At 42.8% G+C, this 23,281-nt stretch overlaps 1 protein-coding gene across 1 annotated transcript in view; it reads right to left on the bottom strand.

The window, feature by feature from the left end:
• Positions 1-23,281, bottom strand: part of LOC138548282 (vitamin D3 hydroxylase-associated protein-like) — a 746,809-nt gene that overhangs the window by 18,520 nt on the left and 705,008 nt on the right. The window contains exon 14 of the mRNA XM_069642265.1: positions 17,770-17,915. Coding sequence (XP_069498366.1) covers positions 17,770-17,915 — 146 coding nt within the window. The remainder of the gene's footprint in view (positions 1-17,769; positions 17,916-23,281) is intronic.

Below are 23,281 nucleotides of genomic sequence, written 5' to 3'. Positions count from 1 at the left end.
CATCATCAATGCAAGTATTGCGTCCCTCAGCGCACAAAGCACACAAAGCATATATTTCTGGCTTTTGCCATGTTGCCCTTGGTCTCTACCAAAACACAAGAATGTCATCCGTATAACAAAATGCATCAAATTTGATAACAACATCCCCTTTTCTGTATATCACAACAAATGTCGACACTTCTCTGCCATGTAATTGGATTGTGGACTTTCCATCTGCAGTGTAAAAATTGCTGCTGCCGCAGGCTCACCTCTGTGGCACCCGCCCCCCTGGACGGACAAGAGAGGTCACATGAATATCACCTGACTGTTACTTCAGGAAGCGGCCTTAGGGTGTCCTTACCCCTGGGGATGGGATCCCATTTAAGGTCAACCCTCAAAGGGCATTGTCTTTCCCCATTTGCCACTGTTCACGACTGATCATGCACCCATCTCCTGCCAATCTGCTCCTTTTCCCACTAATTTTTTACGCTCTGTTTTTCATGCCTGGTACTATTGCATCTAGGATAACCCACCGTTCCTTTCCTCAGGTAGTCTCTGCTCGTTCTTGCCACCATTCCAATCTATTTTCCCCTCCAATTTCTACAGATGCCTTGCCTGTTTTCCGCTTTGGTCTTCTCAATGCCCGTTCAGTCTGCAATAAGTCTCACTAGATTCTTGATGTGTTTTTCCGTTTTAATTTGCACTTTTTGTTTTACTGAAACCTGGATTACACCGGACAACTCTCTTATACCAGCTTCATATCCTTCTGCTTCTACCCTATTCTCTCATAGTTCTCACCCACTCAGATGTGGCAGGGGTACTGGACTTCTCTATAATTCCTCCTGGATGCTTACCATCTTGTTCATGCCTTCCAACCTTTATTTCTTTTGAATATAATTTTTCTTCCTTCTCTGGCCACTTTCCGGTCTCACTTCTTGTTGTGTATCAGCCCCCAGGCCAAGCCAGAGATTTTCTGACCATCTTGATCTCCTTCTATCATTTCGTCTTCCTTCTTTGTCACATTTTTTCTTTTTTGGTCGCTTTAGTCTCCCTTCTTCTAATCCTTCCTGCTCTCAGTTGATCTCACTTACTGACTCCTATTGTCTTCATTTGTTTCACCTCCCTCCCATCAGTCTGGTTCTTGACCTAATCTTTTCCTCACCGCCTTCAGCTAAGCCTGTGTCTTCTTGTCCCTTCTTTGCCTCTGATGACTTTTTATTTTCCTTTTCTCTTTCTCCCCTTACCCTTTCTACTACTCCTCCTTCACCTACTTTTACTTGTCGTAATCTTCATTCCTTTGACTCTGTATCCTTTCTCTCTTCTCTACACTCTTCCCTTCCATCTATTCCTACTTTCTCTTCTTTGTCCCCTGATGTGGCTGCTAGTACCCGCCATTCTACTTTGTTGTCTGCACGTCATTATGTCTCTCCTCTTTGTTCCTTTATTCCCACTTGTAAAACTCCTCATTCTTGGCTTATTTCTGATCTCATCTCCCTCTGATGCCATCAGCGTAAAGCTGAGCAGCTCTGGAAAATATCTAGATCACCGTCTGATCTTGCTGCGCTTTCATCTTCACACTCTTTTCTTGACTCTGCCTACTTGCGGCAAAAGAAATCTTACTTTTTGGATCGTACTGTTTCTCTTTCTCACCACCCTCATCGTCTTTTCCAACTTCTCCACAACATCCTGTCTCCTAAATCTCCTGACCAGTCCCTCCTTTCATCTCTTTCCAAATCTGATTTTGCTAGTTCCTTCACATCTAAAGTTTCTAATCTTTGTTCTGCTTTTGCTTCTTCCCCCACTCCTCCTACTTCCTCTTCTTCCAGTTTACCTTCATACTCTTTATCCCCATTCACTCCTCTTACCGATTCTGATACTTCTGCCCTTCTTACCCGTGCTCATCAAACAGCATCTCCCTTTGATCCTCTTCTCTCTTATTCCACATGCATATCCCCATCTTCTTCCATATCTTACTACAATCATTAATCTTCTCTCTCTAACTCATGTTTCCCTGCTACCTTTAAGCATGCTCTTATTCTCACTGTTCAAAAAAAAAAGAAGACGTTTGACCCTTCCACTCCTGCAAAGTTTTCCCAATTTCGCTTCTTCCCTTTCCCTCTAAAATTCTTGAGCGTGCTGCATATGCCCGGGTTGCTAGTTTCCTAAATCTCAATTCTCTTCTACCACCTCTACAATATGGATTCCGTCCATCTCATTCTAGTGAGACTGCTCTTTTACATGTCTCTAACTCTCCTATCTGCTTGTCATTCTAAGCTCTCTTCTATACTTATTCTTCTTGCAGAATTCGATTATCTTGTTCACACTCTTATTTCCTCCCTTCTTCTTAGGGTATTACTGGATCTGTTCATGAATGGTTCTGCTCCTATCTTTCTATTGTGTAACGCGGGCTGGGCACACCTCTTCCTACAGTCTCCCTCAACTCAAGGTTCTGTACTTGGTCTTCTCCTTTTCTCTCTCTACACTGTCTCACTCTCTGCTCTTATGTCTTCATTTAATCTTTCCTTTCATCTGTATGCAGATGATACACATATCTTTCACTCTTTTTCTTCCTTTGACTCTATTCTTCACTCCACTGTATCCACTGTATATAAATTGCTTTTCTATTGTCCAAAACTGGATGTCTTCTCATTTTCTATACCTCAATCCTTCTAAAACTGATTCTGTTCTGTTTTTTTCCGGCTTAAACTATTCTGTTTCCCCTTCCTCCTCTGGCTCTATGCTTTCTCCTTCTTCTCTGCCCTTTTCTTCTTCTACACGAAATTTGGGGGTTATCTTTGATACCTCACTTTACTTTAAACTGCATATATCTTTTCTATTGCTTGTTCCTATTATGCCATTTTTAACATCCATCGTGCTCACCCCTATCTCTCATTTAATGTTACTAAACTTCTTCTGTTCTACCTGGACTATTCCCGTATCGACTACTGCTCTTCTCGTCTTCTTGGATTTCCTGCCTCACATTATCTTCTTCTCCGATCTGTTTATAATTCTTTAGTTTGTCTTCTCTTCTCTTTACCTTTTTGCTACTCTATCACATCTTTTTTACTGTCTATTTCACTTCTTTCCTTTGAATCACATCTTCTCTACCATTTTCTTTTGAGTGTGTGCAAATGTACTCCTGGTTTAACTCCCGCTTACCTTTCTCTGCAAGAGTGTTCTCCCTCTCGGACTCTCTGTTCACAAAATCTGCTTCCTCTCACTATCCCCAAACTCCCTGTGCTTCTTCCACTTTTGAAGTTTTGCCCTCTTAGCCCCTAAACATTGGAATTCCTTCCCTCTGTATATGCTCTTCTCCATCTCTTCATATTTTTCAATTTAATCTGAAAGCTCATCTTCTCTCCCTTCCTTCTACTTAGTGACTCGGTTTCTCACTCCCTTCTTCTATTTTGAGTGTTTTGCATGATCATGTTAACTGTATTGTTTTTCTAATATGTTTTTAATGGCGCTTTTGTTGAAAGGCATTTTATGAAATTCCATAAATGAAATGAAAAAGTAAACCATAACGTTATCCACCCTGCATTTTAATTGGATCCAAAACAGAAATGTTGGGAATCTGCTCCAACCTCATCACCCAAATATTGCAGGAACTTTTTTCCCCAACAAGATAACAGTGCTGGATGTAGTATGCATAATAGTATAGTAAACATTTAATGTTAGTTACACGTTAAAGGGTAACATAAAAGGTCCCACTGTAAAGCATTTTACCCCAACCTGCTCACTCAACCCAAACTGATCTCTTACTCAAAAACTGGAAAGTTCACCCACATTATATTCAAAGACATAGTTAGAGCATACAAGTTGAATGGTACATAGGCACAGAGTAGACACATTAGAGAAAAGGATCTTGGCCAGTAAAAGCAGTCTGTAATTATGACAAATGAAAATGTCTAAACAAAGATATTACCATAGGCTCCTACTTAGGGTAATTCCGGACAGAACAGCACGAGGCAGTGCGTGAAGTGAGCAAAGCATGCTGCCATTCTGCCATTTGCCTGCTTGGACCACTGACACTGGTACCTGAAACCCTGCTGACCTAAACTATATAGTTCTAGTAACTTTGCTTGCCTCTCATCAGCCTACCAATGTGTACATTTCAGTCAGGATTTCAGCTGCTCTCCTCAGCAGTAGAAGTATGAAAGAAAACTTAGTGGAACTGTGACCTCATCAGAGGATGGGGTAGGCGTAAAGATGCAAGAACTAAGAAGGCATTGTGGCCAGGGCAGTTGACAGCCAAGTGGGTGGAATGGGCAAAACAAGGTAGAGCCCAGGTTATGTTTTTCTAAGCTGGTCAGTGGGAGCATTTATATATTGCCAGGCCTCGCTGATCATAACACCATTAATACTATACCCAACACCTATCTGAACAGAAGCAGCTTTTACAGGGGCCTGGAACTAGAAAAAGCTTGCATTGTCATGAACAGAATTAAATGTATTTTTTCTCTTCTGGCCTGTCAGTGCTTTAGGGATGCTTTAGGGATGCACAGACTGTTATCCTCCATAGACCAAAGGTTCCATCCTGGGATATACAGTGTGGTGCTAACCTTAATAGAGACAGGAACATGCACACAAATGCATTTGACAAGGATACACAGAATTTTAAGCAGTACCTGTGGGAAAGCACTGTTGCATTTCACACTAAAATATCAAAGTATTATTTTTGGAATGAGGACCTACTGGCCTACTGTCACCCAGTCCTCCCATTCCTGGCACTTACCAGAGAAATGGTTATAGCGGGCCTAAATCAAATTAAATTGGGGTGCTTTCATATTCACGTTTGAATAAATATTCAAAACAAAAGAGGTCCTTGGTCTGAGATGTACGAGGGGAGAAGTTGATCCTCTATGTAGATTTTGTGGCCAAAAAACTGAAACATCTAGTACTATTCTGCTGAAATGTTAGAGAATTTTTGGGTAAGGAGATTACCAAAATGCAAAATCGTAGTGGAGATGAATGGTGGTATGTTATGGCTGAGTGAAAGAAAATTGACTTTCTCATTAATATTTTACCTGGAACAACTGGAAAATAGACTTATGGAATAACTAAGGGCCACCAAACCCTGCAGAAAATCATTCAGGGAAGTTTGTCTTGGAAATTTGATATAGATAGACGAAAAATGTTTTTTTTTAAAGGCTGAACTCTTCTCATATTTTAAAAGTTGTAATTAACTCAATAAAATTAAAAAATTAAAAATAATTATTGAAGGCATCAGAGCAAGAAGGGTCACTCTTGCAAGGATTTCTCTGAAAGCATCTCACCTCATATAAATCTTCAGGATTCCTCATGGACAAGGCCTTTTCTCTCCAGATATTATCCAAGAGCAGCACTCATACATTTGAAACAGGTGTGGCATTGTGGAGTAAGGAGTCGGACAAAAAGGTGTCATGTTTCCATACCACTTTTATTTTATAAAGAAAATAACCTAACTCTCCCTATTTCTAAAGGGTTATCCCTACCTAAACATGTATCAACGCAGGTGCTCCTCGTCAGGATGTTTGTCCAAAGGAAGTCTCCATCCACTGTCCAAAAACCTACTCTAACCCTACCACCAGCATCCAAATGAAACCATTACCAGGTGAATGACTCCCTTCTCCTGAAGCCCCTGTACAGCCCTGAGGGGAATAGTATTTGGCAATAGTCCTCAAAAGTCTCTTTACTTCTTCCCAAGGGCATTTTAAAGCTTGCTTTACAATTCCAGCAATTCCTCTGAGTCTTTGGATGTTATGAAGATTACCTCCAGACAGCTCTTGGTGTCTAATACCCTCTTTATATGTGTTGAGAACAGTTTGGGGTACATGGGGAATGTATAAATCTGTATGCCATGTGCTTTTCATAGTTTGGCCATGCCCTGTAGTCAGGGTTTTCCGAGGTGAACTCTGTGTGACTGGGAAACATGTTTTTGTCAAGGTTTGGAGGCCAAGGGAAACAATGAGTAGCTGCAACATTATCAGATGGTCAGTTACAGCCAGGCTGGAATTTTACAACTTGGCAGTATTGCGGTAAGGATATGCAATCTTTTTAAGTGCATGGGAGCTTGTTATTTATTGTCCAAGGGATTCCAGCTATCTTTTCACCACTGAGTAATAAACCTGGGGTGAAGAAACACCTAAGGGCAGGGAGACCAATACTTTATGGGTTATGTTTATTTTCTCAGATTGTGTCCGGAGGTCATGCATGTTGAATTGGTAGTTATTTAGATTATAGTGAAACAAGGACGCCAGTAAGTCTGGGTGGATGAGATAGTTATCACCAGTGCAAAGGAAACTGATTTATTCTTCCCCCTCCCCATATTGTTTGAATTGTCCTTGCAAACCATGTGCAATCACGTCTGGGGTTAGAAGGTCCCAGGCCAGCTGGAACTTGTAATGAATTATGTTTAAATGTGTAACTAGGTGATGATGTCATGACCTACCACGGAAGACTCCAGGAAAGGGCTATGCTACAAATATGAGCTAATGATGGTAGATACATGAATCAGACCAATGAGAATGTGGGAATAGGAGAATATTGGATTTCTTTTGTGTAGGTTTGGCCCACCATGTATGGGGAGATGATTTGCAATATAATATGTGGGAGTGTTTTAACTGTTGCAAAATGTATATAATGTGAAGTGTATGTGTGGTTCAGAGAGACTCAGGTTAGTTTCACTCTATAGCGCCATCTAGCCCATCACGGCAGATTTTACAATAAACTTACTTTGTGTAAAAACGTGCACTCACTTGTTAAGTGGTGAGCCTGCTTTGGGTTAAAGTGATTAGAGGCTCATCCACACATTTTGTGTCCCTGCGTGGGCCCCAGGCCTTCTGAGACCTTGTGGGTCTCCAGTTGCACAACTCGGCTGCAGCACTTCTATGAGGGACCAGTCGTTCATGCACGATAAAAGGAGAGGTCCACAGATGCCATATTGGCTAGAGGCCCATCTGTTCCCCAGAGGCGTGGTACTGTGGTCCAGCTTTGCACGGCGAATTGAAGGAGCACCACTTCGGAGCACTTCAGGTTCACATGAGTGCACCTTTGGCAGCTAAAGCAAGGGGGGAAAAGTAGAAAAAGAGGGTTTTTGCTTTGATTTAAGGGGTTTGGTAAGGGTAGAATTGGAATGGAGTTGGGACAAGGTTACGGAGATTGAAAGGGTGAATGCTGAGAACCTTTTTATGTTGTAAATCCTTTTTATATATTTGTTCCTAGTGTGGGATTTTAGAGGTTTGAGGTGTGTTAGGGGACTTTTCCTAAAGTCCTACTGGTAGTAAGATTTTAGTAAGCTATCACAGTGGTTTGTAGATCTCCAACTCTTAGTATCAGTTCATACAGTAATACATTTACTCTGCAAATACATATAGTAAAGTCATTTTAAGGGAGAAAAAGGGTTAGTTAGTGTAACATTAGCTTGGTTCAAGGTTCTAGAGAGCGTTTTTTTTCACAGCAAGTCCTTTAAGTACAAAGACACAACCCTAGCTAAAGGTAGTCTGGAGATGGCTCACAATAAGCAGAATACGAAGAGTTCCAGAGGATTTCTTGAAGTATCTAGTGTTATAGAAGCCTCAAGTTTAGAACTAAGAAGGGAGACCTGTAAAAGGACTGGATGAAGGTAAGTAGGGCAAGAGGGGGTGACCCTAGACACTTCTAGGTGCACTCCAACGCTCTGGAGCGACTTCTTGGACACAGGTAAGCAATACCCTTTTCCCCAGTATGAACTGTTAAAAACCGCAGGTTCGCGTAATAACCGATAATACGATAACATTGTCTTTTCACTTTCTAACATTGCTACAAATGTAAATACGAACAAACACAAACGTGAAAGAGTTTTTCGAAGTGTATTATCAAGTATTTCAAAGTATTCTAGTGTAAACATTTAAAGTATTTAAAGTGATTCTGGTGTGTATATACATAATACATATATAATGTTATATAAACAATAAGTGTACAAGTTTATTTGATATGCATGTCTAGCTAAGGTTCAGTGTACTTACCTACAGATCACATCTTCCTCTTAAGATAAGCCTGACTGCTCTGCCACTCTACCAAGGTCCTGTGTCAGTGCAGGCTGATACTAAGAGTTGGAGATCTACAAACCACTGGGATAGCTTACTAAAGTCTTATTACCTAAAACAGGTGTTATAGCTAGTGGGATTTGTGAAGGTTGGATTGCATTGATTCCTGGTTGTATTGCACTCAAAGAATCCATCCTCAAGGTCAATATATTGTAAATTACTAAAACTATGTCTACTATGGAAAACTATAAGGCAGAAGCTCTTACATTTCTTACTGGTGAAAACTGAAACAAATGTGTAAAGATAAATGTCTTAGTAAAAAAGGAAAAACAGTTGAGTTAATCCAAAACATGTTGGAGTACCAAATTGCAATTTGGCCTGTAACCCCTATTTCTTGAATTGATCTAGAAGATAATGATGGTCAAAGTGTAACTTTTTAGCCCTCAATTTACAGGAAATGAGGTTGAAAATGGAACTGCTGATCCACCTCCCAATCATCTGACCTCACCCCTATCTGTAATTAACATGTCAGCTGAGATGGTTCTAGAGATAGAGAAAATATAAATGTAGCTTAAATTTAGGGAACTGGAGATTCAGTCTGAAATGAGAGACAAAGAAATGAGTCAGGAACTGCAACTCAGGGAAAAATAACTGCAGCATAAACTATAGATGAAATAATTGTCCCTTGATTCCACTTCTGTTTCAGAGTCCTCTATGCAAGACCACTCCAGAAGCAGGAAGCCTCATCTCCCGAAAGATTTGGTGAGTTTGTATGATGTGAAAACTGATATTCTTCATTAGCTGAGTACATTTGAATTTACATGTAGAGTACAAGGTATTTGTGAAAGTGAGTTTGTTCCATACATAATCTCTAGGCTCTCCCATAACAGCTGTGATGCTGTGGCGGAATTGAATGATGTTGATAGACAAGATTACCAGTTGGTAAGAACTGCTCTCATACACAGGTTTGGGAAAACCCCTTCCCAATATCTGAAAAGGTTTAGGGACAGAAAGAAGAGAGATGGTAACTTGTGGGCCACTTGGGTGTGTGAAAGCCTGAAAAACGCAGATGGGTGGATTAAGGGTTACAAAGTAAACACGTATGAAGGCATGAGGTGTCTCTTCATGATAGAAAGTATTTTTGATGCCTGTTCCCCAGAGCTGAGACACCATCTGGCTGAATCTAAAGAAGTGGACCCCAAGAAAGTAGCAGTTGCTGCTGACTTGTGGGTGGCCATCAGGGCTACACACAAGAGTTCTTGGGCTCCTCACAAGAAAGAGGAAGGGGAAAGCATTAACAGGATGAGAAGGATCATTCAAAAAATCCACCACCAAAACAGGGCCACAAACATAACAAGAGTAAATACCCGCCCAAACCACCTTGAACTGGATAGTCCCAGCCCCTTTGATGAGTAGCAACTACCCTGGAGATGGACGGGGATGCAGATTTTTATTCATACATCAATAATCGAAATGACTCAGGTAGTTGGCAAAAGGAAGACTGTTTTAATATCAATTATCTAAAACAAGGAGCATAACGGATATCAACGAACTGGCTCGATCCTCTTACTCAAACATTCTTAGTAGAAACTGAGATCTTATGAGGAAAACTTGTCATCAATGACTATAACCTACGTATTTACTAACGTCATCCTATGTGGCAAACTACAAAAACCTACGAGTATGGGTGATTGGCTCTGAGTGAACATCTAAGTATACGATCCATACTAGTCTAAAAAGTGTGAATATGTGATTGGTTACTTAACATCAGGTGGGGCAACTAAGCCGACCCTTAAAAATATCCACTATGAACGTCACTGAATACACCTTGTCCGATTGGTTTACACAACTATAGGAACACTAATTACACAGTCCTCTACAATTGGTTGGCACTCTAACCTTCATCAGTACTTTTCCACCTATGTCTAGCAGCATGCAGGCTGGCCATCCAGGTACTGGTGAGCTCACCTTAGCTATTGCTTCCCACCAATTAGCATATCAATCCATCATCACCTCAGTGGTCTGCTGTCAATTAGGCTTTGAAGCTCGGCCTTGAGCTTGCTCTTAGCTCTGTGAAATTTCACGAGTGAGAAGCATGGTCTGCCCTCATGCGTAGGTGTGACCATTTCGTTCGTCCAACTTCATACTTTCATGTGACTAGAGACCATGGAATCGAGCCTTTTGTTGCATTTTATACTATATTTTTTTAATAAACCTCGGACATCTTCCTTGTTATGTTCATGCCTTCTGAATAGGAGTTTTGTTCTTTCACACGATTTTGTATCCAATGTCAGTTCACTCCAGTTTGATAAGACCTTGGCTTCCTGGCTCACCCAGCCTCGTCTGCTGAAATTCACTTTGTAATTCAATTAGCTTTTTAACTGTGACACGTGGAATAAATTAGGCCTTCTTTCTACTGTCCAGCACTGCTATAATGCGTAGTGGAAGCATCCATCCTTCACTTGTCCATGTGTATATATATATTGGTGCTTGCCGCAATCTATTCACTATAAATCCAGCCTTAAGATGACTTTGTTTGCTTGAGTTTCTTTTGCATCTGCACACGTGTAAAATGACTCAATATCTTCCTTCATCTGTTTCTGTGGCATAAGCTTCTTTCTTCACCTTGATCCCAAGATGTCACTTATCCTTGATACTTTCTTGATGCCGTATAGAATATCTGCATTCTCTGGTCTCTGCATCGCTTCTATGTACGTCACATACGTGCCACATACTCTGGTTTCCAGCATACAGGTAAAAGGGGCGGAACGGTTGAGGTAGGGGTACTTGGCTCCTACTGTACAACTTTACAGGGCTAGTGAAAACTCTGGGCCCAAACCAGAGGGTAGTCATTAAAAACTACCCATTCCAAAAGACATTTGGGAAATGTGTGGATTGTGGTTCTGGTGACCATGTGAAAGGAGATCCCAGATGTAAGGGCAAACCTTCAGGGATTCCATCTGTCAGCTTAACATTCACACATGATGTGGATATCCCAATGATAGGGGCTAGCTGTCACCCTTAAGATGAAGAACCCATTGGTTTTTATGCTAGAGTTTCTTTAGTATCTCTGGGACTGTGGGAACAACAGAACATTGACGTCTATAATTCCATTCCTGATAATACTAAAGAGTATTATAAAGATAGTGTACTTGTCAATGGTCAGGACACCCCTACCATTAGAGATACTGGGGTAGATTTAAGTTTTGTTCAACCTGAGGAAGTTGCTAAGGCTCCCAAAAGGCTTACCAATATAGCAGAAGGCTGAGTCCAAATGTGCCAAGTACTGCGAGCTATCATTAAGTGTAATGAGATGACTGTAAAAATACCTGTCATTGTTCAGTAAGAAGTACCAGGAAGGGTACTGTTAGGCAATGATTTGAAGGACTAAGTTGTAGTCTCCAGCACACCCAAACCCTCCTCTAAAATGAGAAGGGAGTTGACAAGGGAAGACAGATAGGCAACCTTAAGAGATCTTCTGTCCTTTCTCTATCTGCTCACTTGCTCCATCTTCTCCTCTTTTGACCTAACCCGAACTACCAACACTGACACGTCCCTGCTGCTATCTTTTAGCCTTCTCCTTACTGACTGGCCTTCTGTGTCAGCTGGTTTCCCAGGCGCACCACGGCCTCCCACCCCTCTCCCCGGCAAGAAAGTATAAAACAGGCTTTAAGCCCCGCCCACTTTTAATCCATGGGTCTGCCAGCTCTCTGAAATGGCGCCCCATTTTTAATAAAATCACTGTTAAAGTGTGTGCCTACATTGAATGGACCTTCAAAATTGACAGTTTAACAGGCACAACTTTCTGTTTCGTCTTCTCTGCTGACTCTCTACCTGGGGGCAGACCTTCACTACATAGATTCCAGGTAGCTATAGAAATAGAAATAGAAAAATAACTGTTGGCTGTTATATAGCATGCTGTCCTACTGGAAGGTGATGCTACATGCTGAGCCCAGCTCCAGATGGAATGTTCGTTCTTGAACATGAAAATGTTATGTGGGAGAGATCTGAAAAGAGTTGAGGTGAGTTGGAGCTGAGTGGTAAGAAACCTACTGCAGTCGGTTGCTACGATACTTGATTATAATAAAATGGAAGCATTAATCTTACATGGAGAATGTGTCATTATTTCATTAGTGACGAGCTGCCTTCTTTGCTGACTGTGCTGAAGGAAGGCAGAATGGAGACGTACCTGCTGTTGGGGCCTCTTGATAGTCTTGTTCTGCAAAGGGTTCCTCCAGGCCCCGTTCACTGGTAGGAGCACTGAGGGTGCAGCAGTGAGAAGGGCCACTGCGGATACTGTGCCGGCAGGAGCACCAAGGCGGAGGAAGCGCTGCTGTACCTCAATTGTTTGGCATAGCCAGGGTGCACACACTAGTGCAGGAGTGAGAAGGGCCACTCAGGATACTGAGACAGGATCACCGCTATGGATACTGAACAAGCGGGAGCCCTGAGGAAAAAGCTACTTTGACCCTAAATTTCCAAGTGTTGTCAGGGTACGCACATCCACTAGTGATGCTGCTCTTGCCGTTTTCCAGGCAACACAGGGAACCAACATTGTTGGTATCCAATTTTCGTGACGTGGGGCATCATACCGTGTCCCGCTGGAAACGGGGAGCACTGCATTCGCCGGTAGTGCAGTCAGGAGATCTAGGGCGATTGAAGGTGGCAGCATATTATGACATGCTCATGGCTGCATGGCAAGATGAGATTTGCACATTCGGAGCGTTTTGATTTATCATTACATGCATAAAGTGGTAGAGCAAGAGAAACAAGCACAGATCCATAGTTCTCCAAGGGGACGTTGAAGGAAGTGCTCAAGAGGGGCACCTTTGAGAAGCTCTGCAGTAACATTTCAAGAGGCACAATAGCAGCTAGTTTGCCTGGCAGGGGAAAAGTAAAGGAGGGTCTACCTGATCATCCTGTAATAGGAGATGGGGAATATCCTGAGCCCCTGCTTCATTCCTACCATAAGCAGGTGAGCACGTAGAAGATTTCCTTACATTGTTTTGTTGTTTTATATGGCCCAATTTACTCGGTGGAGCAGAAAGACACTCCCCTTTACCATTGCTTGACACATAGGCGTCAGGAAGTGCTAAAGAGACTTCCAGAACCTTTGCTATTTTTCATGCCAGCATAGTAAAGCTTGAGAAACACTTTGAAGTGAAGGAGAATAGGATTCTAGCATGCCATCTCTTTGCCACGACGATACAGAAAAAAGGGGAAGCATCGAAGACTTTGTGACATCTCTGAGAGTGTGCCAATGACAAGGTACAAGAGGAACTATGGAGGGTGAAAGACCCTAATCTTGAGAGGGCGATAGAGATTGCAAAGCAGGTTGAGCACATTGAATCATGTATTAAAGAGATGTGTAAGGATCCAGCTAAGAGGGTAAAGAGATTGCGGGAGCCAACTGAGTGGAAAGTGAAAAGAAAAGGGAGTGCTCTTCCCCGCAGTGAAGGAAATGTCAATCATCAATTCAATTGGCAAGTGAGACACTGTTACTGGTGTGGCAGCACCAAACACTTGGACATTGATGAGGAGTGCACTGCACTCTTTATAGAATGTAGTCTGTGTGGCAGGAAAGGGCACTTGGAAAAATGCTTCAAATTAGCAGGATTTCGCTCAGGTAGTGTGAGTGAAAATACTGCTGATGATAGTGAAGTTGACTTGTATGAAAGATTGGAAGTTGTACAAGTGGTGAATGCCACATTTGAAGTAAAAATCAAGAAGCCCAGGTCGATGATTGAAGTCAAAGGTATTGGAATTGAGATGCTAATTAACAGCTGGGCTGATTATACATTGATAAGTAAGACATGCTGGGAGAATGAGTTTTGTGTTGCATGTTGAAGGACACCAGGGTCAAAACGCACACATACGTGAGATTGTGATCATAGGAGAACTGCTAGCCAAATTGAGGTTTAAAGAGAAAAACACAGCCCCTGGAGTGTTTGTAACTGATGTAGGAGGGAACCTGTTGTGGAGTTGTCAGGCAGCATTGGGCATTTAACTAGGTCCCAATTCCCCAGAACAAATGTATACAGGGGAAGGCATTGAAGTTTAAACGGTTGGGGAACTACAAGAACATGATGTGGTAAAATGGGCTCTGAGTGTCTTTAAGCTAAGTGTGGGCTGTCTGAAAGGTTTTAACCATAAGACCAAACTTAAGAGAGCAGCTGCTCACACCATGGCAAAACTCAGATATGTACCTATGTCTTTCAGGAAATAAGTTGAGCTACAGCTAGACAGGATTGTAAGAGAAGGGGTAATAGAGCACACTGATGCTTCAGAATGGGTCAGTCCCATTGTGGTAGTTAGGAAAACCAATGGATGCATCAGGCTATGCACTGATATTAGGTAGGTCAACAAGAATGTTGTCACAGAGAGGTATCCTCGCCCCAAAATTGGTGAGATGATCACAGATTTTGCAGACTCAAACGTATTCACTTTTTGACCAGAGGTTGGCATACCATCAAATTCACATGCATCCAGATTCTTATGACACCCTCACATTTACCACACATGCAGGAATGTCAGAGTGCCTTTTGGACTAGTTTCTCTGGCCAGCATTATCCAGAAGGTGATGCAAAATATTCTTGATGGTGTGAGTGGGGTAACTTTTTATCAGGACGATATATTTGTGTGGGGTTGTGACAGAGAAGAACATGATACTAGGTTGAGGAATGTTTTGAACAGATTGGGTGATGCTGGACTTGTATGAACCCTAGAGAAATGTAGGTTTGGGAAATCTACAGTTAATTACTGGGGTGAGGGTGTGCAACCCAAGCTCGGTACTGTCAGGGCCATTGCAGAAATGCCCCAACCAAAGGATAAGATCGAGGTGGCATCATTTTGGATAAGGACGACTTCATTGAGATGCATTCCAAGGAGTGTGAGCAGTGTCGCAATATAGACAAAGATTTGGAGACCAGGGTTCCTCCCATGGATGTTCTGCAAGTGTCTAAGTTGCCTTGGAATAGGATGGCAATAGATTTGCTTGGCCCCCTGAATGCTTCTGGCACCAGAGATAGTTATGTAGTGGCATTGATTGACCCCTGTAAAAATGGCCCACAGTGGGTGTCATCAAGGAGGTTACTTCTAAGAATCTGATCACATTTCTTGAAAACATGCTTTGGAGAATGATGTTTCCATGGGGTTTGGTCAGCGATAATGGGACATAGTTTGTTTGAAGAGAGTTTCAGGCATGGATCAAGGAGAAGGGGGTGGACCACAAGAGAAGATCTATGTACCACCCTCAGAGCAATGAATGTGCGGAAGGATTCAACCATACAGTCATGAATGCTATTCAGTTATTTGTCAGTAATTTGTCTTGAGCAATGCAGATTGCCAGAAAGATTTGCTCAGCAGAGTATTTCAGTACAGGGTAACTCTTTATCCCACCACTGGTGTCTCTCTATTTGCGATTATGAGAGGTTGCAATCCCAACACATCATTGTCTCCTGGTTGGTTGAATCGTTCTAAAATTATTGTTACCGATACACAGAGCGTTGTGGACAGTATTAGAGGATGTGGTGCGGTTTCTAAATTGAGGTATGATGTAAGGTATGGGTGTAAGTGTAGCGATGTTGCTTGTGATCGAGTTAAAATTAAACTCCCCAGGATAAACAAGAAATGTGATTCCAAGTTTTCTGGTCCCAAAATAGTTTAGAGAAATTGCATCTGGAGGGAGGTGATGTTTTGAATAAGTGGCGGGTGATGAGAGTCGACTAGAGAACATGTTAAGGATCACCCACATGGGGATGCTCCGCCCCTTTGCAAATATTATCTGCATGTCTTACTGTACAGTCTTCATCCTTCTGCTTTCATTGCCCTTTTCCCCTCTCTCTTTCCCCTCCTATGGTTCCTTTCTTTGTTCATGCAGCACAAAGCAAAGGAGGTGTGTTACATAGTGTGTTGTCATATTAGAAGGTGATGCTACATGCTGTGCCCAGCTAAAGATGGAATGTTAGCTCTTGAATCTGAGAATGTTATGAGGTGGGAACAAGAATGAGTGGAGCGGAGTGTGAGCTGAGAGCTGAAAGGGAAGAGACATACTGGTAAACACCATGGTAGGTCTCCTGCCCCAGGTTGTGAGGGATATCCATCCCTGAAGTCATTCAATAAACATCATTAGTTCCCAGTGAGGGTCAATGATATTGTTACAAGCAAGCTCATTGGCCTGCGCCCGGCCTTACCTTGCTGAGAAGGCCCAGAAGCCTCTGCTTCACTGCCGCAGCTCTGGGGTTCCTTCGGTGGCTGCCCGCCATGAAGGGACTACACGTAGTCCCTTCTCCCTGTTCCATGGTGGCTATTTGTTTTGTTACCTTTTTTCCATTCAACTGAATGGCTGCAATGGAAAGGGAGGAGGGACTATATATGCGTAGTCCAGTTTCCCGATTCCCAGCGGCAATTTTTTTGCTTTTTTTTATTGAGTCGAGAAACGGTTGCAGCGTCTTTTCTCGACTCGAGAAAAATTGCAATTAGTACCCCGGTACAATGTTCCTGGGTACTAATGTCATTTGACCCTCGGAGGGGGGCCATTACTTGTCAGGTAATGCCCCTGGGGATCCGTTAAAGCCCTCGCTTCGCTCAGGTAACTAACTTCTAACAGGACCTTCCTCAGGTGATATTGCTTAACTAATGCCCCAAACATGTCATAAATATGCATATTGGGGTAACTATATTTGGACCCGTGATGTTTTAAGGCTGGGAATGAACATTAACTATGAGTGTTAATGAAACCCATGAATCATTGAACATATCTAATGGTGGAAATAATTTCCTTTCAAAGAAATGTGTCCATTAGACCATAATACCAGTGGTCCAGCTCATCATCACTCTGAACGGCTATCCAACTTTTTTCCACCATCCAGCAATGGCTTTCCCCATTGTTTGAATCTTAGCTCCTGCAAGATGCAAGTAATTCGCCTACTAGTTCCCAACTCATCCATCCCCAACCTACCATTTACATTCCTCCTCCTGGCCTCCTCTCACAGTTCCCCAAGGCCTGAAATCTTTGGGTCCTCTGACAGTGAACCGAAGAATCACAAGTTCATCTCAACCACTGCTATGGAGGCAGGGTTGAATCAGTTGACTATAAGGAAAACCCACCCTACATTACGGTTCGCTCCCTAGAAACCATGTTTCCAACTCTTGTCCTCAGCTACTTCGAATGCTGCTGCAAACTTAGAGCACTTAGTTAAGAAGAGAAGACACAAAGATGCTCGATAGCAGCACTTAACACATTACCTTGCAGACAGTTGGTGGTTAAGTATGTTGTAAATCACCGTCATGTGGAATACATTTAGATAATAGAGTGAATTTCTATGGTTATAGTACTGGCACCTATACAACATAACAGGTGTATTTGTAGAGCGCATGTTCTCATCCATAGGGGCATCTTGCCACTATTGACAGATAGCACATGTTTATTGTTATCCAACTTCATAGTACTCATTTTATCAACCTCTGAAGGATGAAGGGCTGAGTGGACCTGCTGGGATTCGAACCTGTGACCATGAGGTCAAACACAGTGCCCTGTAGTGGATGCATTTGTGCACTGAGAGACCGAGCCAGCTATATATTTCCAAGCAAACGCAAGAAAAAAAGTAGGAAGCACACATTTCTGTACTAATAATGTAATAAATAAAACACAATGTCAGCATCATCTCCAAGAATCAAAATGTAAAAAATGCAGACAAACTCAAACTGACCCATCACCTTCATCACAAAGAAATATATTGGTCTTATGAATAAACTAAAGTTAGGCTTGCAACTAGGCACTAACCTTTCTCATGGCCCTGTCCCACATATCATTCTGGCGCTCTGTGTAGTTCTTCATCTGTCTTTCATCCTCCTCCGTTACTGTGCTCACAGGTACTACACCAGCTGGGAAGTTCAGGATATTGTATTGCATAGTATAGCAACCTGAAGCTGGGAAAGGAAACAAAGAACACATCAAAAGAACCACATGATCTACTGCTGCAGCAAAATGATGGGCAGATCCAAAACAGGATGTTCAATTTGCGTGAGCAGATATTGCTCACTTTGTTTCTAAAACAGTTGCATTTTGAATCTGGAGCAAGTAACACCGGAATTTGAGCCTCATTACAAGTATGGTGGTACTATGATAAAAATGTGGAGGTCATTCAGTTACCGCTTTTTTGGCAGTGGTGGAATTACTTCCATATTTACCCTGCCGCCAAATTACGAACTAGGGGGTTAAGTGGAGAATTCGGCACCTGCGAAAAACAGGATATAAATATTCCATCTTACCTCCAAAATTACCCCTCGTGGTAATTCTGCCAAATTCCCCATGGAGTCGTATCCACTCATTAAATACACCACCCTACCACCACTTGTGATCGTGTGCTAAGCCCACAGAATTTAGTGGCGGTAACAGTAAACTAGTTTGGTGGCAAATCGGCACATTTTCTACCGATTTATTGACAGGCTCGTAACGAGGCCCTTTCTGCATGCACACCTTGGATCATAACACCCTATTGTCCAACACAAAGTGCCTATGAGGGTTCATGATCGAGGCATTTGTCGAACACATTCCTGAACCCATCGCTGACTCCCAAAGAGAAGGGCCATGCAAGTGCTCCACATCATGACCTTTGTGTTCCTGGTCTGACCGGATAGAGTGGGAATCCACACATCATTCTAGCCACCTGCCTATTATGCAGAGCTCCGACCAGCAATGTTCACTTACAGCAGGGACATTACTGCACAGTTTTATATTACTTACTTACAGCAGGGACATTACTGCACAGTTTTATATTACTCACTTACAGCAGGGACATCACTGCACAGTTGTATATTATTCACTTACAGCAGAGACATTACTGCACAGTTTTATATTACTCACTTACAGCAGGGACATCACTGCACAGTTGTATATTATTCACTTACAGCAGGGACATTACTGCACAGTTTTATATTACTCACTTACAGCAGGGACATAACTGCACAGTTGTATATTACTCACTTACAGCAGGGACATTACTGCACAGTTTTATATTACTCACTTACAGCAGGGACATCACTGCACAGTTGTATATTATTCACTTACAGCAGGGACATTACTGCACAGTTTTATATTACTCACTTACAGCAGGGACATTACTGCACAGTTGTATATTACCTCCTCTAACGTAGAGGTTCACATTCAAAACATTCTCTAGGAAACAGATCTTAAGGGCCAATTGCCTTAATGCACCCCCAGCAACCAAGTAGACGGAGGATTGTGGACCTGTGGTTGCCAGCCTGCCCTCCAGTCCCCAACAGGCTTAATCGCAGAGAGCAGCATGTGGCCCATTCCTTTAAGGCATATGCAAGCAGAGCTCTCCCTTGCAGCATTTGCAGTCTGCAAACCCTCACACATGTGCGTTGAAAACTCCCCTCTTTTAATATGCTCTTTCCTGCGTCCCTGCGAATAACGCCAAGATGCCTCGTTTGGTGAATGTTGGGCTTAATAAATAATGTTAACATAGCACAGCATATAGCACACATTCGTGAATAAGGGACCTTTGTGCTGAAACAGCCTGTCGCATGGCGTTATTTAAACTGTGTGTATTGCATCAGGCTCCCAAATCTTTTGGTGACTCGAGCCCCCTTATTCTTTAGGTTTAGCGTTCGTATTCCCAGGTAAAGAAACACGGAGGCTCAAAGAACAACACAACCAACACATTCAGCCGATGCATGTGTCAATAAACACAATTAAGCCCAGCCTGCGGCACAATTCTAAAAGCCACTTGCACAGAATAACACAATTCCCACTGACACCGAGGAGTGTCCAGAGGTAAATCCTCCTGCAATGAGATCGAATAGTGGTAGGTCGCTATGGGAGTGGGGGTCGACATTTTATCTTGAGCATGCGCAAGACCATCTTGGGAGGATAGCTCAGGGGTAACGTGCTCGCCTTGGAAGCAATATGACACGGAGCAACAAAGGTTCGATCCCCGGCTCTCCGCTTAAAAACCCCTGGGTATTAAGCATGTTATAACCTATCATATGCTTGAGGAGCAAGCGTGAATAAGAGGGCGCGAGAGGCTCGAACTGTGACAGGGAGATTTTAACAAACTCTATTGGCCAGAAGTCAAGCGAATGTAGAAGCTTTTTATTCTGTACACCCAAGCTCGGACCAAAACATTTCCTGAGGGGTGTTTTAGTCACAAAGGCAAAACAGGTAGAAGGTGAAGAGTGAAGAGTCGAACACCCTTCACCTCTTTATTGGCAGCTTGGATCAGGGACAGGCTATACTCTTTGGAAACTTGGCTCAGCAGCGGAAGATTTCAAATAATAGCAGCGCGGTAAGTACCAAAATAAAGGGAATGCCCAAGCAATGGTGTATATAAATGACTGACGCTACTAAACACACTAATCACCCACAACTGCAAAGGAAAACCAAACAGCTATACAGGGTGAATATCTGCTAATGGCATGCAGGTAGACTGAGGGTGAATATCTGCTAATGGCATGCAGGTAGACTAAGGGTGAATATCTGCTAATGGCATGCAGGTAGACTGAGGGTGAATATCTGCTAATGGCATGCAGGTAGACTGAGGGTGAATATCTGCTAATGGCATGCAGGTAGACTGAATATTGTACTGTGGGCAAGAAATCAAAAATTGGTGCTTCCCTTTTTTCTTCGGGAATGGGAGGTTTGGTCGCAGTAGAATTGTGCCAATTCAATTTTTTTTGCCCGAATTTGCCCACAAATATATGTGTGGAGGGTGGGTAATCATGTTAATAAATATAGGGGGTAGTCGGGTGGGAATCGCTGCGGGAGGTCTCCCCCGCATATATTTGTTGCCAAATTGAATAAAAGAACAAACAAGAAAACAGTAAAAATCGACTAATTCAACGGAAGGAAATTCGACCAAATCACATAGAAGCCTTTCTTCACTTAATACAAATAAATACTTCAGTGCCATTGGCCAAGGTAGGGAACAGGGACCTAAACAGTCATTAGGATTGACGCTAAGGCCAGGGGGTGCCTGGCTAAAGGCACCAAGTGCACACATTCTCGCCCTTAGTCTCTAGGAGGGACAATTGCAACAAATGGCTTCTTGGTGCTTTATTATGTGTTTGGCCAGTGGTGGAAGGAGGCTAGTTGGCGGAATAGGATTCGAGAACTAGTATGTGTATTGACATGTTGAGGGTTTTCTCTTAATGACGGCATTAGATGGAGTTGGCCTGTCTCAATGGTCTAAGCAGACATTTCAGTAGAAGAGAACCGGAAGGGTCACACGCAAGCATCTTAATGTCTGAAGTTGTCTCTAAGTTGTGTGATCTGCAGGGATACCTTTGAACAGGATGTCTTACTTGTTTTCTAGACAGGATTGATAAGAGAAGAGGCACTCACAGAGAAGATGATAGTTGGATGTCTGTGTAACATCTCTGGGGTACAAAGGTTAATGCTTAGTATGAATAAGCTCAGTCTTCAGGTGAAATGCTGAGCAACATCAGTGTCGCAAGTAATACCTCTGGGCATAAATAAGCTCTGCGGGTTATGATAAAGACTCCAGCATGAACTTGGAAACCATGTCAAAGGAGCCCGAGGGCCACCCGAGCTAGTGAATTCTGGAGCTATGTGGGTGATCCCAGACCGCCCCAACTAGATCCCCTCACTAAGGCATGAGGCAGTCACAGGAACTCTTGTTTCTTTACCACCATGACAAGCACCTATGGGTAACTAGGGGACAGCCATAGAAGTTCTCACATTTCTGCCATCCAAAATGATGCCCATTATTACCCCGGGGGTACCCACAGAAACATTTCAAGATCTTTTACTTTAATTCAAATGCAAGATCCAAAGGGGGCAGTCATAGGGGTACTCAAATACCATCACTCCTACCCACACCAGTGATTGCCACAAGGAGATTGGGAATCTAATCACCTCTTAAAAAGACACCTCCTGATAAGGCAGACATTATCAGAGAGCTACTCCATCATCCTACAAGACCCAGAGTAGGAAATGAAGCCTCGCCCTTAAGAGAACAATACTGCAACATTTCAAACTTTCTGATGAGCTAATATTCTGCCAGCCTCAATAGCATCGTAGGGATCAATGAGGTGTACATTTCCCTCAGAGAAGGCATTGCTAATATACCAACCAGCGTCCAATGCTTCACACACTGATAGTATCAGTGTGTACCCATACTGAAGCAGGCAGAGGCAGCAAGGTTTCAAGCAGGAGGAAACGAAATCCCATACCTGTTAATGACCTTTTAGAAATCGAGGATGGCAGCATGCTATCGTGTCACACTAGGCCCACACCCTTTGAAACCACATGCCCATCACATGGCCCAATCACAGAGAAGCAACACCATCACTACTACTAAACTGTCCCCATTTCCAAAAGCACCACCGAAAGGGAGAAAAGGGCCTTCCATTAAAGGCTGAATGGAGGGTTTCCCTAACTAGGATTTGAGGCTCTGAACATCCAAAAGGATTTTGCAAAATAATCTACTGTAGTTTGAGTTATTGCCCACGCATTCCCTGCCTGAACCACATTATCCCTTGTAGATATAAGTACCTTACATTCAGCAATAATACTTGCCATGTCTTGTATGCCCTACCTGGCACACTATTACACAGCCTCTAAACAGAACCTCACAGAGCTGAAGATCTCCTCTCGGGTTTCTGCACAGTGTGAAGTATAAGGAATACACTGCAATCACTGTGTCAACTCTTGACTCCTAGGTGTCTCTGACACAGGGACCACAGTTCAGGTAGCATCCAATGTCCTTCCACCTAGTGTTCCATGTACTTTGGATCAAGTGTCTCCATCCCAGGGAAGGACACTTTGATCAGTTTCAGCTCCAACAGCCAGTGAACAGACCCCACTCCATGTGTAGGTACATCCTAGCATTGGATTAATTACTTCTATGCCTCTTGCTTGAATGCAATGTGGGTCTCTTCCTCGAGAAGTGTCTACCCTCGTTCAGCAATTCCCAGAGCACGTAGGTCCCAGAGACAGCAATGTAGGGTAGAGTAACAACACCAGAGGTTCCACTCCATATCGGTGTTGGACTCTACTTGGGTTACATAGAAATATTAGAGCAACTGTATATATTGAAATAAATGTGTTAGTATATACTCTTTTTAGAACACATATTGATGCACTTTACAAGACTAAAAATATGTTTTTGAGTCTTAGGGCCTCATTACACGGATGACGGAGAACCATGGCGCTATTAGCGCCATGGTTCATGCCGGTAAAATACCGGCACCGCCTTGGCGGAAAGGGGAATTGCCGCCCCATTCCAAGGTTGGCGGGGTAGTAATTCCCC

The sequence above is a fragment of the Ambystoma mexicanum genome, chromosome 1q, assembly GCF_040938575.1.
Source record: "Ambystoma mexicanum isolate Mex_15411 chromosome 1q, UKY_AmexF1_1, whole genome shotgun sequence".
Lineage (NCBI taxonomy): Eukaryota > Metazoa > Chordata > Amphibia > Caudata > Ambystomatidae > Ambystoma > Ambystoma mexicanum.
This window is presented reverse-complemented; position numbering and strand designations above follow the sequence as displayed.